The following is a 19,863-nucleotide window of genomic DNA, read 5'->3' on the forward strand; positions in this document are numbered from 1 at the left end:
CAGGTCTGAGTGGATCGTCAAGATGAGGCAGAGGCAGCCAGATACAGGGTTGGAATGGGAAGGAGTTGTATTTATACCGTTGTGAATGTGAGGTCTAAAAGATTTCAGCACAGGTCCAAGACTGTTCCAAATGATGATTGTTATGAGGGGTGAAGAAATAGCATTAAAACGGAATTGTGAATGTGTGTGAATGCCTGTGTGAGTTACATGATCTGGACCTGAAGCAGCCTCTGTTATCGGGCTGCTGTGACAGTTCCAACCAAGGGGATTGAGCCTAACCTCCACAGAGACCTTGGGGACCATACTTAGTTCGTCCACAAACTTCCCTCCGTTAACCTCCAATCATTACCTATTAGAAAAGCAGCAAAGGTGTAGAAGTCTGATTGTTTGTAATCGGCTCTCTCATGACACATCTTTAGTTTCCTACAGGGACATTAGTAGAACCTATAAAGGGAACTGAGCTGAAGAGAATTCACTGCACACAACAAAAAATAAAGAGAAAAAAAACAATAAAGGGGTTGTTGATGGAAGAGTCTGATAGAAAGTGGTGATATGGCCGTGTGATGCTCACAGTCCGACAATGGAGAAGATTCCCATTTAGATACTGCTGGGCCTATTCACTAACACACACCTCTCCTCCACTGTCTCTTTTATCATCGCACAGCCCTCACCGCACCGCAGGAGAGTAATAAACGTCACAATGGACACCCGCTCTCAAGGCTGCATTCTCTTTCTCTCCCTCTTTCTCTCTTTTTGTTCTAGCTGTTCTCTTCATTCTGTCTACTCACTCTCTCTTCCTTCACTCAGTTCTCTCTGTCTTTCTCTCGCTGTCACTCTTTGTCAATGTCCTTTCTTTTTCTCTCTTTCCCTCTGTCCATTGCCTTTATTTTCCTCTGTTCTGCTTCTCTTTTTCTCTGTGTCTCAGTGTACACTGTCCACACAGCTATGGGATGAACCTGCCAGTGACCAATCAGCTCTTACAGATGTAGGGTCTTCATTTGAGACATTTATCTACAGCAGGAAAATATGCCTGCAGCTACAGGAAATGTAAATTATTATAATGAATCTACATTTTTGTAGGGGTTGATACATTTTTCTTTAGGACAGAATGCTTTAGGACAGAAAATATTGTTTTGGACACCACAGGTAGCCTAGTGGTTAGAGTGGTGGGCCTGCAACCAGAAGGTTGCTGGATCAAATCCTCTGAGCTGACAAGGAAAAAATCAGTCGTTCTAGCCCTGAGCAAGGCTGTTAACCCACTGTTCCCTGGGCGCTGTGGATGTTGATCAAGGCAGCCCCCCTCACATCTCTGATTCAGTAGAAGACTCACTTCAGTTGAATACATTCAGTTGGACAACTGCCTAGATATTCTCCTTGCCCTCTAAGTTGGATAACAAATGTTTGCCATTGCTAGGAGTTCCACATTCAAAACTGTATTTTCCAGCCCTACTCCATGAGCATCAAGGACATCCTAATAAAGGCATCTGGGAGCCACAGATACATGTAGATTATGAGAACAAGCAGTATTTTAGAACAAGAGAGCATTATGAGGATTGATACTGATGGCTTCCTTCATTGATGCATTACCATGCTGGTGCTCAGTTGTAACTGCCATCCTTTCCATTAATGTTATTGGTCATTTAGCCCAATTACCATGCCATATCCTATCCTATTTATTTGTGTTTGTTGATCCTAGAACCAACAAACACTGTCTCGTCTTGAAAGATAAATGGCGTGACCTGTATTCATTAAGATAAGTCTGTGTCCACTATCTAGCTCGAATTGGTTTCAATGGCAGTCCATTAGCCAGGCTCATTAGTTCTCCAAAACTCAAGTGTCTTGTCTCAAACAGGGTGCCACTCCACACCCTCCTCTCCCCTCTCTACTTCCTGCTTGTCATTACCATTCCGATAGGAGTAAAATAAAAATCAGGGTTGCTAGCCATGCTAGTCCAACGTCTTGATTGCCAATGATAAAGCAGGAAGGATGGGTCAGTCTGCATCTTTTACTGGTCCTCTTGACCTGATTACCAGAGAGAGGGGGGCCACAGCAGGCCCACTCTGGAGAGGCTTCAGTCGTCATTACTGGAGAACAGAAATGAGGCCCTCCAGTGAAAGTGGCGAAAACATGAGCCACTTCAAAAAGCAGCGACATTCTATTCATAGAAATTGTGCGCAAATCTGTTTCTCTTGCATATGATTTGAAATGGGTTTGTAAGTACGGTGAATGTTATCAGATTGTGTGATTCATCTCCGTGTTGATATATCCAAATAAAGGGACGGACAAGGTGTGGCTGAAACATATGAGTGTATAGACACTAGAAAGGGAGGGTGTATATGCCTGGCAGTAGATTCTAACCTGGCCCTCTCTTCTTTCCTCAGATCCCTACGTGAAGATCCACCTGATGCAGTAGGTTCTAACCTGGCCCTCTCTTCTTTCCTCAGATCCCTACGTGAAGATCCACCTGATGCAGTGGGTTCTAACCTGGCCCTCTCTTCTTTCCTCAGATCCCTACGTGAAGATCCACCTGATGCAGTGGGTTCTAACCTGGCCCTCTCTTCTTTCCTCAGATCCCTACGTGAAGATCCACCTGATGCAGTGGGTTCTAACCTGGCCCTCTCTTCTTTCCTCAGATCCCTACGTGAAGATCCACCTGATGCAGTGGGTTCTAACCTGGCCCTCTCTTCTTTCCTCAGATCCCTACGTGAAGATCCACCTGATGCAGTAGGTTCTAACCTGGCCCTCTCTTCTTTCCTCAGATCCCTACGTGAAGATCCACCTGATGCAGTGGGTTCTAACCTGGCCCTCTCTTCTTTCCTCAGATCCCTACGTGAAGATCCACCTGATGCAGTGGGTTCTAACCTGGCCCTCTCTTCTTTCCTCAGATCCCTACGTGTAGATCCACCTGATGCAGTGGGTTCTAACATGGCCCTCTCTTCTTTCCTCAGATCCCTACGTGAAGATCCACCTGATGCAGTGGGTTCTAACCTGGCCCTCTCTTCTTTCCTCAGATCCCTACGTGAAGATCCACCTGATGCAGTAGGTTCTAACCTGGCCCTCTCTTCTTTCCTCAGATCCCTACGTGAAGATCCACCTGATGCAGTGGGTTCTAACCTGGCCCTCTCTTCTTTCCTCAGATCCCTACGTGAAGATCCACCTGATGCAGTGGGTTCTAACCTGGCCCTCTCTTCTTTCCTCAGATCCCTACGTGAAGATCCACCTGATGCAGTGGGTTCTAACATGGCCCTCTCTTCTTTCCTCAGATCCCTACGTGAAGATCCACCTGATGCAGTGGGTTCTAACCTGGCCCTCTCTTCTTTCCTCAGATCCCTATGTGAAGATCCACCTGATGCAGTGGGTTCTAACCTGGCCCTCTCTTCTTTCCTCAGATCCCTACGTGAAGATCCACCTGATGCAGTGGGTTCTAACCTGGCCCTCTCTTCTTTCCTCAGATCCCTACGTGAAGATCCACCTGATGCAGTGGGTTCTAACCTGGCCCTCTCTTCTTTCCTCAGATCCCTACGTGAAGATCCACCTGATGCAGTGGGTTCTAACCTGGCCCTCTCTTCTTTCCTCAGATCCCTACGTGAAGATCCACCTGATGCAGAACGGGAAGAGGCTGAAGAAGAAGAAGACGACAATCAAGAAGAACACCCTCAACCCTTACTACAACGAGTCCTTCAGCTTTGAAGTGCCATTCGAGCAAATCCAGGTAAAGGTGTTGTACATCCCCATGCACATCTTGGGAGTTCTCCATGTTGTTGAAGCATTAAGACTAGATCTAATTGATCTCAGGCATAAACCACCAAGTCAAGTTTTTTTTAAAGAATACTTGAAATAAGACGTTGACCCAATACCGAGACAAATGACAAGGAGATTGTGTTCAAAGCTTGTAGCTACTAAGAGTGATTTGGTGGCTTGAAATTAGCGTGTGAATGCGTGGTCCTTAGCCTGTACAGAATAATCAGTCTCAGGCTCTATTCATCATGGGCCCGATTCAGACTTAGTAAATGTACGCCTTTCCTATGCGCTTCTCAGTAGTTAGTATTCATACTGTTATGAACTTGAGTGAAGACCCAAAAGCGGTTTTAACAGAAAACAGAGTTCTTTAATGAAAATACAGGAATGGCATAAATCCTCTTCCAACGTTGTCAGCGGAACAAAAAGAACGTTAGTATAGTGCAGGATGCTCCTGCCAGGCAGACTCCGACAGGACAGGACAAGGTGGAAGCAAACGAGACGACAGCTTGCTTCTGGCATCAAAAAACACAAACAAGAATCAGACACTGAAAGTAGCAGGAACAGAGAGAGAAATAGAGACCTAATCAGAGGGGAAGAGAGAACAGGTGGGGAAGAGTGAAAGAGCTAGTTAGGGCAGATGTAGAACAGCTGAGGAATGAGAGACAGAGAAGGTAACCTAAAAAGACCAGCAGAGAGAGAGAATGAAGAGAAAGGACAGGAACAGACATAACAAGACATGACAGTACCCCCCCACTCACCGAGCGCATCCTGGCGCACTCGAGGAGGAAACCTGGCGGCAACGGAGGAAATCATCGATCAGCGAACGGTCCAGCACGTCCCGAGAGGGAACCCAACTCCTCTCCTCAGGACCGTACCCCTCCCAATCCACTAGGTACTGATGACCACGGCCCGAGGGCGCATGTCCAAAATCTTACGAACCCTGTAGATGGGTGCGCCCTCGACAAGGAAGGGGGGGACGGCGGGGGCGCGAAGAACGGGCTTAACACAGGAGACATGGAAGACCGGGTGAACGCGACGAAGATAGCTGGAGAAGAATCGCACTGCGACAGGATTAATGACCTGGGAAATACGGAACGGACCAATGAACCGCGGGGCCAACTTGCGAGAAGCTGTCTTAAGGGGAAGGTTCTGAGTGGAGAGCCATACTCTCTGACCGCAACAATATCTAGGACACTTGGTCCTACGCTTATTAGCGGCCCTCACAGAATTACGGCAAAGTGCCGACCTGACCCCCTTCCAGGTGCGCCGCAACGCTGGACAAAAGCCTGAGCGGAGGGAACGCAGGACTCGGCAAGCTGAGATGAGAACAGCGGAGGCTGGTACCCGAGGCTACACTGAAAAGGGGATAGACCGGTAGCAGACGAGGGAAGCGAGTTGTGGGCGTACTCTGCCCAGGGGAGCTGTTCTGACCAAGACGCAGGGTTACGAAAAGAAAGACTGCGTAAAATGCGACCAACAGTCTGATTGGCCCGTTCGGCTTGACCGTTAGACTGGGGATGAAAGCCGGACGAGAGACTGACGGAAGCCCCAATCAAACGGCAAAACTCCCTCCAAAATTGAGACGTGAACTGCGGGCCTCTGTCGGAAACGACGTCAGACGGAAGGCCATGAATTCGGAAAACATTCTCGATAATGATCTGAGCCGTCTCCTTAGCAGAAGGGAGCTTATCGAGAGGAATGAAATGAGCCGCCTTAGAGAATCTATCGACAACCGTAAGAATAACTGTCTTCCCCGCTGATGAAGGCAGTCCGGTGATAAAATCTAAAGCGATGTGAGACCACGGTCGAGAGGGAATGGGAAGCGGTCTGAGACGGCCGGCAGGAGGAGAGTTCCCAGATTTAGTCTGCGCGCAGACCGAACAAGCGGCGACAAATCGACGCGCGTCACGTTCCCAGTGGGCCACCAGAAACGCTGGCGAATGGAAGCGAGCGTACCCGAACGCCGGGGTGGCCGGCTAACTTGGCAGAGTGGGCCCACTGAAGAACGGCCGGACGAGTAGGAACGGGAACGAACAGAAGGTTCCTAGGACAAGCTCGCGGCGACGGAGTGTGAGCGAGTGCCTTTACCTGCCTCTCAATTCCCCAGACAGTCAACCCGACAACACGCCCGTCAGGGAGAATCCCCTCGGGGTCGGTGGAGACCTCAGAAGAACTGAAGAGACGAGATAAAGCATCAGGCTTGGTGTTTTTGAGCCCGGACGATAAGAAATAACAAACTCAAACGAAGCGAAAAACAGAGCCCAACGAGCCTGACGCGCATTAAGTCGTTTGGCTGAACGGATGTACTCAAGGTTCCTATGGTCAGTCCAAACGACAAAAGGAACGGTCGCCCCCCTCCAACCACTGTCGCCATTCGCCTAGGGCTAAGCGGATGGCGAGCAGTTGATTACCAACATCATAGTTACGTTCTGACGGCGATAAGCGATGAGAGAAAAACGCGCAAGGATGGACCTTGCCGTCAGAGAGAGAGCGCTGAGAAAGAATGGCTCCCACGCCCACCTCTGACGCGTCAACCTCAACAACAAACTGTCTAGAGATGTCAGGTGTAACAAGAATAGGAGCGGATGTAAAACGATTCTTAAGAAGATCAAAAGCTCCCTGGGCGGAAACGGACCACTTAAAGCACGTCTTAACAGAAGTAAGGGCTGTGAGGGGAGCTGCCACCTGACCGAAATTACGGATGAAACGACGATAGAAATTAGCGAAGCCCAGAAAGCGCTGCAGCTCGACGCGTGACTTAGAACGGGCCAATCAATGACAGCCTGGACCTTAGCGGGATCCATCTTAATGCCCTCAGCGGAAATAACGGAACCGAGAAAAGGGACAGAGGCGGCATGAAAAATGCACTTCTCAGCCTTCACATAAAGACAGTTCTCCAAAAGGCTCTGGAGGACGCGTCGCACGTGCTGAACATGAATCGAGAGAGACGGAGAAAAATCAGGATATCGTCCATGTAAACGAAAACAAAAATGTTCAGCATGTCTCTCAGGACGTCGTTAACTAGTGCCTGAAAGACAGCTGGAGCGTTAACGAGGCCGAAAGGAAGAACCCGGTATTCAAAGTGCCCTAATGGAGTGTTAAACGCCGTCTTCCACTCGTCCCCCTCCCTGATGCGCACGAGATGGTAGGCGTTACGAAGGTCCAATTTGGTGAAAAACCTGGCTCCCTGCAGGATCTCGAAGGCTGAAGACATAAGAGGAAGCGGATAACGATTCTTAACTGTTATGTCATTCAGCCCTCGATAATCCACGCATGGGCGCAGGGACCCGTCCTTCTTCTGAACAAAAAAAACCCGCTCCGGCGGGGAGGAGGAGGAGACTATGGTACCGGCGTCGAGCGAAACCGACAAATAATCCTCGAGAGCCTTACGTTCGGGAGCCGACAGAGAGTATAATCTACCCCGGGGGGGAGTAGTTCCCGGAAGGAGATCAATACTACAGTCATACGACCGGTGTGGAGGGAGAGAAGTGGCCTTGGAACGACTGAACACCGTGCGCAGATCGTGATACTCCTCCGGCACCCCTGTCAAATCGCCAGGCTCCTCCTGTGAAGAAGAGACAGAGGAAACAGGAGGGATAGCAGACATTAAACAGGTTACATGACAAGAAACATTCCAGGATAGGATAGTATTACTAGACCAATTAATAGAAGGGTTATGGCGCACTAGCCAGGGATGACCCAAAACAACAGTTGTAAAAGGTGAACGAAAAATTAAAAAAGAAATGGTTTCGCTATGATTACCAGAGACAGTGAGGGTTAAAGGCAGCGTCTCACGCTGAATCTTGGGGAGAGAACTACCATCTAAAGCGAACAAGGCCCTGGGCTCCCCTAACTGTCTGAGAGGAATGTCATGTTCCCGAGCCCAGGTCTCGTCCATAAAACAGCCCTCCGCCCCAGAGTCTATCAAGGCACTGCAGGAAGCAGATGAACCGGGCCAGCGGAGATGGACCGGAAAGGTAGTGCGTGATCCAGAAGGAGAGGCCTGAGTAGTTGCGCTCACCAGTAGCCCTCCTCTTACTGATGAGCTCTGGCTTTTACTGGACATGAGGTGACAAAATGACCAGCGGAGCCGCAGTAGAGACAGAGGCGATTGGTGATTCTCCGTTCCTCTCCTTGGCCGAGATGCGAATACCCCCAGCTGCATAGGCTCAGCATCCGAGCCGGCGGAGGAGGGTGGCTGTGATGCGGCAGGTGGCAGTGATGTACGGAGAACGTGAGCTCCTTTCCACGAGCTCGGCGACGAAGATCAAACCGTCGCTCTATGCGAATAGCGAGAGCTATTAAGGAGTCCAGACTGGAAGGAACCTCCCGGGAGAGGATCTCATCCTTAACCTCGACGTGGAGACCCTCCAAGCGAGCAAAGCCGGCTCGTTCCAGTCACTAGAGGCAGCGAGAGTGCGAAACTCAATAGAATAATCCGTTATGGATCTATTCCCCTGACATAGGGAAGACAGGGCCCTGGAAGCCTCCTCGCCAAAAACAGAACGGTCAAAAACCCGTATCATCTCCTCCTTAAAGTCCTGATACTGGTTAATACACTCAGCCCTCGCCTCCCAGACTGCCGTGCCCCACTCACGCGCCCGTCCGGTAAGGAGAGAAATGACGTAGGCGATGCGGGCTGCGCTCCTGGAGTAAGTGTTGGGCTGGAGAGAGAACACCACATCACACTGAGTGAGGAATGAGCGGCACTCAGTGGGCTCCCCAGAGTAACACGGCGGGTTGTTGATCCTGGGCTCCGGAGACTCGGAAACCCTGGAAGTGGGCGGTGGATCGAGGTGGAGTTGGTGAACCCGTCTTGTGAGGTTGGAGACTTGGACGGCCAGGGTCTCAACGGCATGTTGAGCAGCAGACAATTCCTCCTCGTGTCTTAGCATCGCTCCCTGGATCTCGACGGCGGAGTGAAAAGGGTCCGGAGCCGCTGGGTCCATTCTTGGTCTGATTCTTCTGTTATGAACTTGAGTGAAGACCCAAAAGCGGTTTTAACAGAAAACAGAGTTCTTTAATGAAAATACAGGAATGGCATAAATCCTCTTCCAACGTTGTCAGCGGAACAAAAATAACGTTAGTATAGTGCAGGATGCTCCTGCCAGGCAGACTCCGACAGGACAGGACAAGGTGGAAGCAAACGAGACGACAGCTTGCTTCTGGCATCAAAAAACACAAACAAGAATCAGACACTGAAAGTAGCAGGAACAGAGAGAGAAATAGAGACCTAATCAGAGGGGGAAGAGAGAACAGGTGGGGAAGAGTGAAAGAGCTAGTTAGGGCAGATGTAGAACAGCTGAGGAATGAGAGACAGAGAAGGTAACCTAAAAAGACCAGCAGAGAGAGAGAATGAAGAGAAAGGACAGGAACAGACATAACAAGACATGACACATACTTAATGCAGGTGTGTAATGCATTAATGTACCTTTAATTGTTATTTTATCGACAGACTAAAATACATCGAAGGAACGGGTTCAGAATATAGGGAACAATGAAAGAAAGCCATCTACAGTTGAAGTCTGAAGTTTACATACACTTAGATTGGAGTCATTAAAACTATTTTTTTTCTTGTTAACATACTATAGTTTTGGCAAGTTGGTTAGGACATCTACTTTGTACATGACACAAATAATTTTCCCAATAATTGTTTACAGACAGATTATTTCACTTATAATTCATTGTATCACAATTCCAGTGGGTCAGGAGTTTACAGACACAAAGTTGACTATGCCTTTAAGCTCTAAGCTTGGAAACCTTTTTTTATAGCGGTTTTTGAGTAGTGGGTTTTTCCTTGCTGAGTGGCCTTTCAGGTAATGTCAATATAGGGCTCGTTTTACTGTGGATATAGTACTTTTGTACCTTTTTCCTCCAGCATCTTCACAAGGTCCTTTGCTGTTGTTCTGGGGTTGATTTGCACTTTTCGCACCAAAGTACGTTCATCTCCAGGAGACAGAACGCCTCTCCTTCCTGAGAGGTATGACGGCTGCGTGGTCCCATGGTGTTTATACTTGCGTACTATTGTTTGTACAGATGATTGTGGTACCTTCAGGCATTTGGAAATTGCTCCCAAGGATGAGCCAGACTTGTGGAGGTCTACATTTTTTTCCCCGAGGTCTTGGCTGATTTCTTTTGATTTTCCAATGATGTCAAGCAAAGAGGCACTGAGTTTGAAGGTAGGCCTTTAAATACATCCACAGGTACACCTCCAATTGACACAAATGATGTCAATTAGCCTATCAGAAGCTTCTAAAGCCATGACATTTTCTGGAATTTTCCATGCTGATTAAAGGCACAGTCAACTTAGTGTATGTAAACTTCTGACCCACTGGAATTGTGATACAATCTGTCTGTAAACAATTGTTGGAAAAATGACATATGTCCTAACCGACTTGCCAAAACTATAGTTTGTTAACAAGAAATGTGTGGAGTGGTTGAAAAACGGGTTTTAATGACTCCATCCTAAGTGTATGTAAACGTCCGACTTCAACTGTATTTGCATATTTGTCTCAGTTTCAGCACCAAGTTGTTAGATTTTAAAAAAATACTCTGATCTTGTAGATTATTTAAGCAAATAATAGCGTTAGGAAAGTATGTATGAATCATATTAAACAGGTTTGGAGTGAGTTTACGCACAAAATATATTGATGAATCAAAAATACATATTGTAAAAGTTGACACATTCAAGTTAAATCCATTAATTATTTGAAGGTAGAAATAGGTGTACTATAGGGGTTGAACAGTAGTCCTAGAAATCTACCCTGATCCTCACTAATCATGGAACTCTATGACAACGGTCCAGTCATTGGGAACCATGCACCAGGTTCCAGGTTTAAACTGCTACATGTGGTCTGAGTTCCATAATGATTCAAGTAGGCTACATGTCCCAAATTATTGCACAATGTTAGCCTATTATGATCCACGACCCTTAAGGAACAACGACACGGACATGAGAGAGGAAAGAAAAGTAAATGGAATAGAATGGAATTATTCAAAATCTAGGCAGCAAATTTAAGGAAACTAACTCCTAAGTGACAGCTATCAATGTGCAAAAAGCCTGTGTATATTAGTAAAACATTCTAAAGCACATATATCAAATTGGCAGATTCAGCCGTACAGAAAGCCTATAGCTTGGGTCTCCAAATTGTATCCATGCAAATTGTGAGGGCACACAAATAAAATCAGATTAACGTCACAGCTATTTACAGCCTACTTCACTGTGGAAAAGGGGCCGCAATACATATCATATTGATTTGATTTTCAGTTTGCTTCCATATGACTGGTTTAACATTCATCTCCATGGATCATAAGCAGAAAAATAAATAATTGTCCATGTATTTACAATCCTCTTCTCCAAATGGATTCGTCATTCACCTAGCTCTTATCTATAGCTCTTATCAATTGATAAATGACTATGCATGGAGAATGCTGTCATTTCTATCAGAAAAAAAGAAAGCACATGCTTGGTACCGACAGGTTCGCTCCACCTTATTCATGGTTTCATCATCGCACGCATCGTGGTAGAATGATGAGGGAGTTAAGTCAAGTTCAGAATGCAGTGTATTTGTAGACACCTCTGCCTGCCACACCTTCATTTTGTTGATCTCCACCCCGTATGACGTGTGTGAATAGAATGCTGTTCTCATGCTCAAGTTCAAGGTCAGAATAGTCATAGAGAGAAAAGTGCATAAAAAGGGAATTATGTTTCCATTTACACACACTTAACTCAGGCTAGAAATCTCCCCCATATGATTTCTCATTAAATGCCTTAATTTCACAAGTTTACAAGACAATTGCACAGGGGAGTGGTGAGAAGTAATGCCATTCTCAACACATCCCTGATTACATGCCTTTGGCGTATGATTACATTTGAACATTCAAATATCTCTTCTTCACGGTGCAATTCAGTACGTTTTTTTATCCAGTGCAATGAAATGTGTGTATAGAGTACGGTTTAGTATGGCGCTCGCAGTTTTTGAGGACAAATTGCTTCATGAGAAAGCACTTTAAAGCTACTAGGCCCAGAGAGTTAAAGAAGATCAAGTGCATGCAAATTGGACCAAGGGGGAATTATCTGTGAGCGGGCGTCAACACGCCAGGCATAAAAAAGTAATTGCCTCAAATTGATTTAGCACTTCACAAACCACGAGTTTGGTTCCATGTGTCTCCATTTCATTTCGCTGCCTAACCCCTCCTAGCCTGTGAGGATGCCAATCGGAACATTCCATACACACTCATTCGGGAGAGGGGAGACAGTAGAGGAAGCCTATACTGCTAAGTACACTCCCGCCTCCACAGAGGGTCCTTCTCTTTAAAGGGATAGAACAACCCAAATACAAGTGTGCTCTGTCGTTGTTATACCTCAAAAGGATTTGAGGGGGTCAACTATCTCTTTAAAAGCTACTTGACCCCAACTGACAGCCTGAGACTTGGTGCAGCGTTTCATTACATGCTTTGGGAGAACAGTGACTCGACATCTACACAGGTAGAGCAGTTCCTCTCTCCTCTCTCATGTGGATCGAAACTTAATCAGAGCTCTTAGTGTGCTGATTCATATTCCCTTCCAGCAGATGACACACGGATCACCCCTCATTGCTGAGACACTTTGAATAAACACATGCTGAGGTTGAAAGGTTGACCTCTGAGTGAGATTACAATCTGTTGTGCGTTTGGCTCTGGAAAGATTCAGGACCAGTCTTCAAATGGTATCTACTGCTAATTAGCACTTAGAACTGGCTCTTCAAGGGAGCATATCACTCTTCACTCAAATAGGCCACTCTGTTAGTCAGGAGCATTAGACAGAGTGGAGGTTACACCCACTTGTATTCTAATTGTACTGCTTTTGGAATTTGAGGAATTAGCCAACGTAGGTAGCCGATCAGAGCCTTCATCGTTGTGCTCAATAGAGGAAGTAGGCTGTCTGGGGACTTGAGACAATATTATTATTCTCTTTTACTTTGGGTGAATACTGAGTGCTCAAGAAAACTTCTCGGCACTACACAAATCATAAAACGTCCATGACTATAGTCTGTGAGCTTTAAATCTTACCAGTACATTACTTTAGTTACCTGTACAGTGTGTGTATCCCACAAACTCATCATTTCTTCCAATGGTTTCCTCCCTACTTTTCCCCTTACAGAAAGTTCAAGTTGTTGTAACCGTTCTGGACTATGACAAGATCGGCAAGAACGATGCCATCGGCAAGGTCTTTGTGGGCCTCAACAGCTCGGGGACGGAGCTGCGCCACTGGTCGGATATGCTGGCCAACCCCAGGAGACCCATCGCCCAGTGGCACGTGCTGAAGGTGGAGGAGGAGGTGGACGCTCAGCTCTCCACAAAAAAATAGGCAGGGCCCTTTCAGCACCTTCCCCATAGTGCTCTTTAGCCAGTATGTGTAAATACCTCAGTGATATATGAGTCCATCCACCGTCAAACCAATCCAGCCAAATCCTTCCCACCAACCCCATACTACTTGTCTTATCACCTTCTTTTGTAATTGTTAATGGTTCTTTCAAAACCCTAGGCCCCGATGTTCAGATTTGTGTTTCTATTTGTCAGGTTGGGAGTCCCCGCCCCTGACCTGACTATGTTGTCCATCTCTACGCCCTGATTCCCCCTAACCAAATGCCCCCTTTTAAGCAATATGATCTGTATAGATAGCGCATGACTGAAAGACATTTATTGTACCACAGTTGTATATATCAGTCTGCAGGCAAAAATTATTTCTAATTTATGTTGGTATGTTGTTACCCGTTTCCTAATCGATGTATATCTGGATGTTTTTAATAAGATGTTCTATTTTAAATTATGTAAATGCAGATATAGGAGAGACGATATTATATATTACAGGATTAAAAAAATTGACCTTATTGCATTCCAGAGGAAGAAGAAAGCAATTCCACCCTGTAAGATGCTAGTGGAAGTATAGTCACATTGTAAAGGACGGTGTCTGGCTTTATGTTTACTAATGAACCATTGCAGAGAAAAGTTGAAATAAACAGAAAACTAGGCCGTTAACTACTATGGTTTCATGGGAAAATATATGCTGCTGGATAGTATACAAGCACATGGTTTCTTATACACCTTTTTATACACATTTCTCCATCAGAGGACCTACTTGTTTTGCTTGAAACACAATGTTCTGGAGGATCTCTCAAATCGATGCAAACCGGTTAGCCTTTTTCCTTGTCCTTAAGCAGGGCATCACCTCGTGACACAGTCAGTTACTTTTAAGTGAAATAGGTCCTCATTTGAAAGGCCATCTGTTCGTTAAATTATTATTTATTTTTTTACAGACCGGTCCTCTTAAACCCAAATGACTATTCCTCCAACCCCCCTCTGAAACTGACCCCATATGAAATAGAATCAAGGAGTAGCCATTGTGTCCTTAAGCTTGTTGAACAATATTTTGTTAACCGCTTACTTTCAATAGCCTTGTTGTTGGAAACGGATTATGTTCAGGACATTGGAGTCTCAAGGTCTCCAAAGATGGAAAATGGACTTTTAGATGACCATTTTTTTAAATAAATTCAGCTGATTTTTTTGTAAACTGCATGATTTTTTAAACAATATTGGCTAAAGGCTGGGATGGGGGGGGGGGGGGTCTACCAACACCATGGGGCTGTCTTTTATGATAACATCCCCTTGACTTCAATCTATTTAATCTAGATTAAAGCTGAAGTGAGTGATTTAATGGGTCAGTATATGATTATTATATTGACTGGAAGTAAAGTGAGCTTCTAAACACTGCCATTTTCAGGGAGGTGACACATGTATAGTAACCTTCTCTCCATGCACACTCCCACTAGGTAGTGGTCGTAGCTTTGGTTTATCGGGAACAATGTATTTGGCTGCACAAGGTGCCCTAAATAGCAGCTTTGTGTTGCCTTCTCACAGTGGCAATAGAGCCATGTTATACTGCCAATCTTACTTTCTGTACGGCTACTGTTTTGCACTGTATGTCTTTGAACCGGCAATAGCTTGTTGACTTCTTTACACTATGTTGACGGGCCTTATTTAAGGACGCTCAATGCGCAGGGGAGCTTCTGTCCAGGAGCCCGACTGGTTCTTGTTATTTAATTAAAGGAACAGTACATGAAAGCAACAACCATATACTGTAACTCTTCGTTCAGTAAACCGTAGTTAGCCAGTTTTCTATTGTTCGCTCTCAGTACAACACCAAGAGAACAATGGGATATAAACAATGACTGCAAAAGTGAATGATCTGCATAGGGGATAATATTTGTTTTTATGTCCTTTACTACGGTCCAATAAGAGGAATACGTAAGACGTTTGAATCCATGAAATCCGTGAAGTCTCTTATCTTGGAGGAACCTCGATGCATATACTGGATGCTAGCTTCAGGAGTAGCTTCTAAATGTTTTCAATGTCGTTGTGTAGTTGATAGCACTATTATGAAAAAGCTATTTGTCATTCCATAGGCGTTTCTGAGGAAAGCTTTGTGTGTCACTGTGACTGCCGTGCGTGCTTAGAGGTGTAGACTTTATCAATAGCAACAAGTTTGTTCTGTAGTGACGTTGTACTGCCATTTCCCTTCCACATGCTGAGAGAGTGCGTGGCATCGTCAGTTCTTATAACTGTGCAGCGGCTGGTTGGTTGATTGACAGGGCTGCACACAGGAGTTATAGAACGTTTTATGGGAGAGTGAGAGTGGTGGGATTCACACAGCATTTCGTTGAGCACTGTGCAATACTTGTATGTTCATCCCATAGTGTTGTGTGGGTTGTGTTTGCCCAAGAAAAAAAAAATGTTTAAAGTTGACTCCTATCAAGTCAGACGTGTTCCTCTCCAATGAGATGGTTAGGACACAGCACATGTAGATTCTGTGGTGGTTGGAGTCTGACATCTAAAATCCTTCTGTTAAGGGTTCCCTCCTATCTAGTTAATTTTTTCTTGCACACAGATCCAGCATTAGAAATTTCAGGACATATTGGGAATGGGAAATACCAAAATATGACACCCACACACACACACATGAAAACATTTAAGTGACCCCTCACCCTCTGAAAGTGCATATGTACATATTTTCATAATTTTCCAAAAAGTAATTAATTTATCATAATGAAACGTATCACATCTTGTCATGATAACGTCAACCATCGTTGTATCAACCTGATCTACTATACTATATCTAATTATGATTATTTTTTATTAATAAGTTATGTTTACAACCCTGTTGAAAATACTTTTATATTTGAAATGAAAACTCTGAATGTAAAGAATGGACTGTGTGTTTGTGGTGATTAACTGTGGGATTCGTAGTTGCCACTTTTCTTTCATTGTTGCAGAAATATGTTGATATGTGTGTGTTTTAATATATTTATTTAAATACCCTTTTGGGTTGACCTTCCCCGGATAAACTATACATTCCAGAAACGTTGAACATACATTTAATCACAGCAGAATGTGCTCTAATGAATTACATTCCCTCTTGATCTATATATTTTTTCATGTAACATATTTATTATGCATCCCTTAAATCATGAATTACAAAAAACGCTTGTTTAAATAAAACAAGGATAAAATGTAGGCTCAGTATTTGAATGGGATGAGCAACTCCATAGGGGTACGACTAAATCACTAACGAAAGGCTGTAATCAGTATTTAAAGGGGAAGGAAATCAAAATGCTTCAACAAAAGAAAAGGAAAACGGCAAACACTTGAGAGGCAACACAATAAGAGGCAGCATTACAGGATCAGATTGTGCGGTGTGTAACTCACCACAAGAAAACCATTAGCTGCAATGTAATGCTACTCTTACTGGTCCCCCCTACTAAAGCGTGGAAGCAAAACCCCTCACATCCTATTCAAGAAAAGCCCATACATCTCACTGTGTGACCAGAAACATACACGATTCTCTAAAATGACAACAACAAAAAGCCACTCTAACCTTTCAAGACGAAGCTGTGTAAAGTATTAGAGTCTGATGCTGTAGAAAGATCCTAGTTGCCTTTGTGTATATCAACTGCCTGCTTGAGTATTTTCTGTGTTGACATTTTCTCTGTAATCTTGTACAACTGTTTGGGCTGTTTTTCCTGCCATATCGCTCGCGGTGACAGCGAGCTGACAGATACTGTATATTGCTGTGTATACCTTCATTTTTTATGAGGTGTTTTACAGTTTTGTTTCACTTTGTGTAGTGATTCATTCTGTGGAGTTTTTGACTGTTGTTATATAACTTCATATACACAAATTATCAATAAATTGTTTTATTTCCTGTTGATACAGAACCTTTTTAAGTGCTTCTTTTTTCCCGGATACTGGTTTGGTACACTTACCAACTTTTTATTTGAATTTTGATGTGCGAGCAGATAATACTGACATTCACATTTTCGACAACATGCCTTCATCAGCATAAGAATAAGAAGCATTGAGTGAATTGAATAATAAACATTGAGTGCTTATAAAACCTAGATTTATTTTCATAATGAGCCAAATCTAGGAAATGCTGTAATCTGTTTAATCAACAGAGACCAGAAAAATGTATAAAAGAGTGTGGCAGTATAGCAGCAACAGCAGCATCTAGTGGTCAAAACCTGGTAAATTCACAGTAAATAATCCAAGTGATTTAAATTACACATTTTTTATGAGGGGAAAAAAACATCTCCAGATTCACAACGAATACATGATATATTATGGATAAGCAATACTACAAGCCACAGCTTCATACTACTTGTCAAACATAGAGAACTGATACTGTATACTGGTTGTTGGGGTAGCAGTGGTGTGGGGTAAAGGGGGTCTGTGGGTGGCTTGTTGATCATTCGTTTGGATTCCTCATGTTTAACTCATTGCTAGAAAGGATGTTAGCTACTATATTTAGTGAATATTATGTGATCCCTATTTAAATGGTCAATTTGGATGCAATCAATTAGCTTAATTCCTCATCGATCCAATTATATTTCAACAAAATAATGTTGCATGAAGGCTAATCTTATATTTTTATAACAACATAAATTATTTCAGAACAATCTGAGATGGTGGGTGTCAAAATCCTTTCCAGTGCTTTTTGAGATGGAATGACCCGACAATCATTCAGACATTATCAAATGACTAACAGAGAAAATGAATGGGAACAGGAAAGGAAGTAACACATACCTTCTGAGTCTTCATTCAGTATACTTGATACATTAGTCAAATTCGTAGCAGTTCACATGTTTCTTGCCCGGACAATGGAGATCGAACCCATATTTGCTGATCTGAACATCTGCAAAACTTACCATCAACTTTATCCATCAGGAGATCTGAAAGTGCATACTATCCACTTAAGATTCTTTGAATATAGCCCAGGAATACTCTCAGATGACTTAAGAGAGTTTAACTTAACTTAAGAAATTGAATGCATCGAATGAACCTGGGTTTGGTGTGGTTGACATGGTTTTATTCTATAAACGTATAATGATTTGGTAACTTTCAGACAATTATTTAAGGATATATTCTCTTTGCATTGGAATTGAACCAGCAGTAGTAATGTGGAACTGACCTCTTAGGTCAACAATCTAATGTTTTTATTTTTATTAACCCTTCCACAGGAGGACAAATATATATATATATATTTTTACAGCTTTTCTGCCACATATTCATACATTTTACATACATATTTTGCATACATACACATTTTGCTTACACATTTTGCATACACATTTTACATATACATTTTACATATACATTTTACATATACATTTTGCATATACATTTTGCATATACATTTTGCATACACATTTTGCATACACATTTTGCATACACATTTTACATATACATTTTACATATACATTTTACATACACATTTTACATACACATTTTGCATATACATTTTACATACACATTTTGCATATACATTTTACATACACATTTTGCATACACATTTTACATACACATTTTACATACACATTTTACATACTCATTTTACATACTCATTTTACATACTCATATTAAATACATATTTTGCATACACATTTTGCTTACACATTTTGCATATACATTTTACATAGACATTTTGCATATACATTTTACATACACATTTTACATACACATTTTGCATACACATTTTGCATACACATTTTACATACACATTTTACATACACATTTTGCTTACACATTTTACATACTCATATTACATACATTTTACATATACATTTTACATACATTTTACATTACATTTTACATATACATTTTACATATATTTTGCATACACATTTTACATACACATACATACACATTTTGCTTACACATTTTACATACACATTTTACATTACATTTTGCATATACATGTTACATATACATTTTACATACACATTTTACATATACACATTTTGCATACACATATATTTTACATACACATTTTGCATATACATACATTTACATACACATTTTGCATTTACATTTTACATACACATTTTGCATAGTACATTTTACATACACATTTTTGTCATTACATACACATTTTACACATTTTACATACTCATATTTACATTTTACATATACATTTTACATACACATTTTGCATACACATTTTACATACACATTTTACATACACATTTTGCATACTCATTACATACACATTTTGCTTACACATTTTACATACTCATATTACATACACATTTTACATATACATTTTACATACACATTTTGCATACACATTTTACATACACATTTTGCATATACATTTTGCATACACATTTTGCATACACATTTTACATACACATTTTGCATACACATTTTACATACACATTTTACATATACATTTTACATACACATATTGCATATACATTTTACATACACATTTTACATACACATTTTAGATACACATTTTGCTTACACATTTTACATAATCATATTACATACACATTTTACATATACATTTTACATACACATTTTGCATACACATTTTACATACACATTTTGCATACACATTTTACATACATTTTACATACATTTTGCTTACACATTTTACATACTCATATTACATACACATTTTGCATATACATTTTACATACACATTTTTACACATTTTACATATACATTTTACATATACATTTTACATACACATTTTGCTTACACATTTTACATACTCATATTACATACACATTTTGCATATAC

At 42.6% G+C, this 19,863-nt stretch overlaps 1 protein-coding gene across 4 annotated transcripts in view; it reads left to right on the forward strand.

The window, feature by feature from the left end:
- The window catches only part of LOC135514994 (synaptotagmin-1-like), a 231,380-nt gene extending 217,048 nt beyond the window's left edge, over window positions 1-14,332 (forward strand). For all 4 annotated transcript variants that reach the window (XM_064938775.1, XM_064938779.1, XM_064938776.1 and 1 more), the window contains 2 exons: window positions 3,579-3,712; window positions 12,884-14,332. In XM_064938775.1, the coding sequence (XP_064794847.1) occupies window positions 3,579-3,712; window positions 12,884-13,090 (341 nt within the window). In that variant the 3' untranslated portion in view covers window positions 13,091-14,332. The remainder of the gene's footprint in view (window positions 1-3,578; window positions 3,713-12,883) is intronic.
- Window positions 14,333-19,863: the final 5,531 nt, after the last annotated feature.

Source organism: Oncorhynchus masou, chromosome 26, assembly GCF_036934945.1.
Source record: "Oncorhynchus masou masou isolate Uvic2021 chromosome 26, UVic_Omas_1.1, whole genome shotgun sequence".
Taxonomy (NCBI): domain Eukaryota; kingdom Metazoa; phylum Chordata; class Actinopteri; order Salmoniformes; family Salmonidae; genus Oncorhynchus; species Oncorhynchus masou.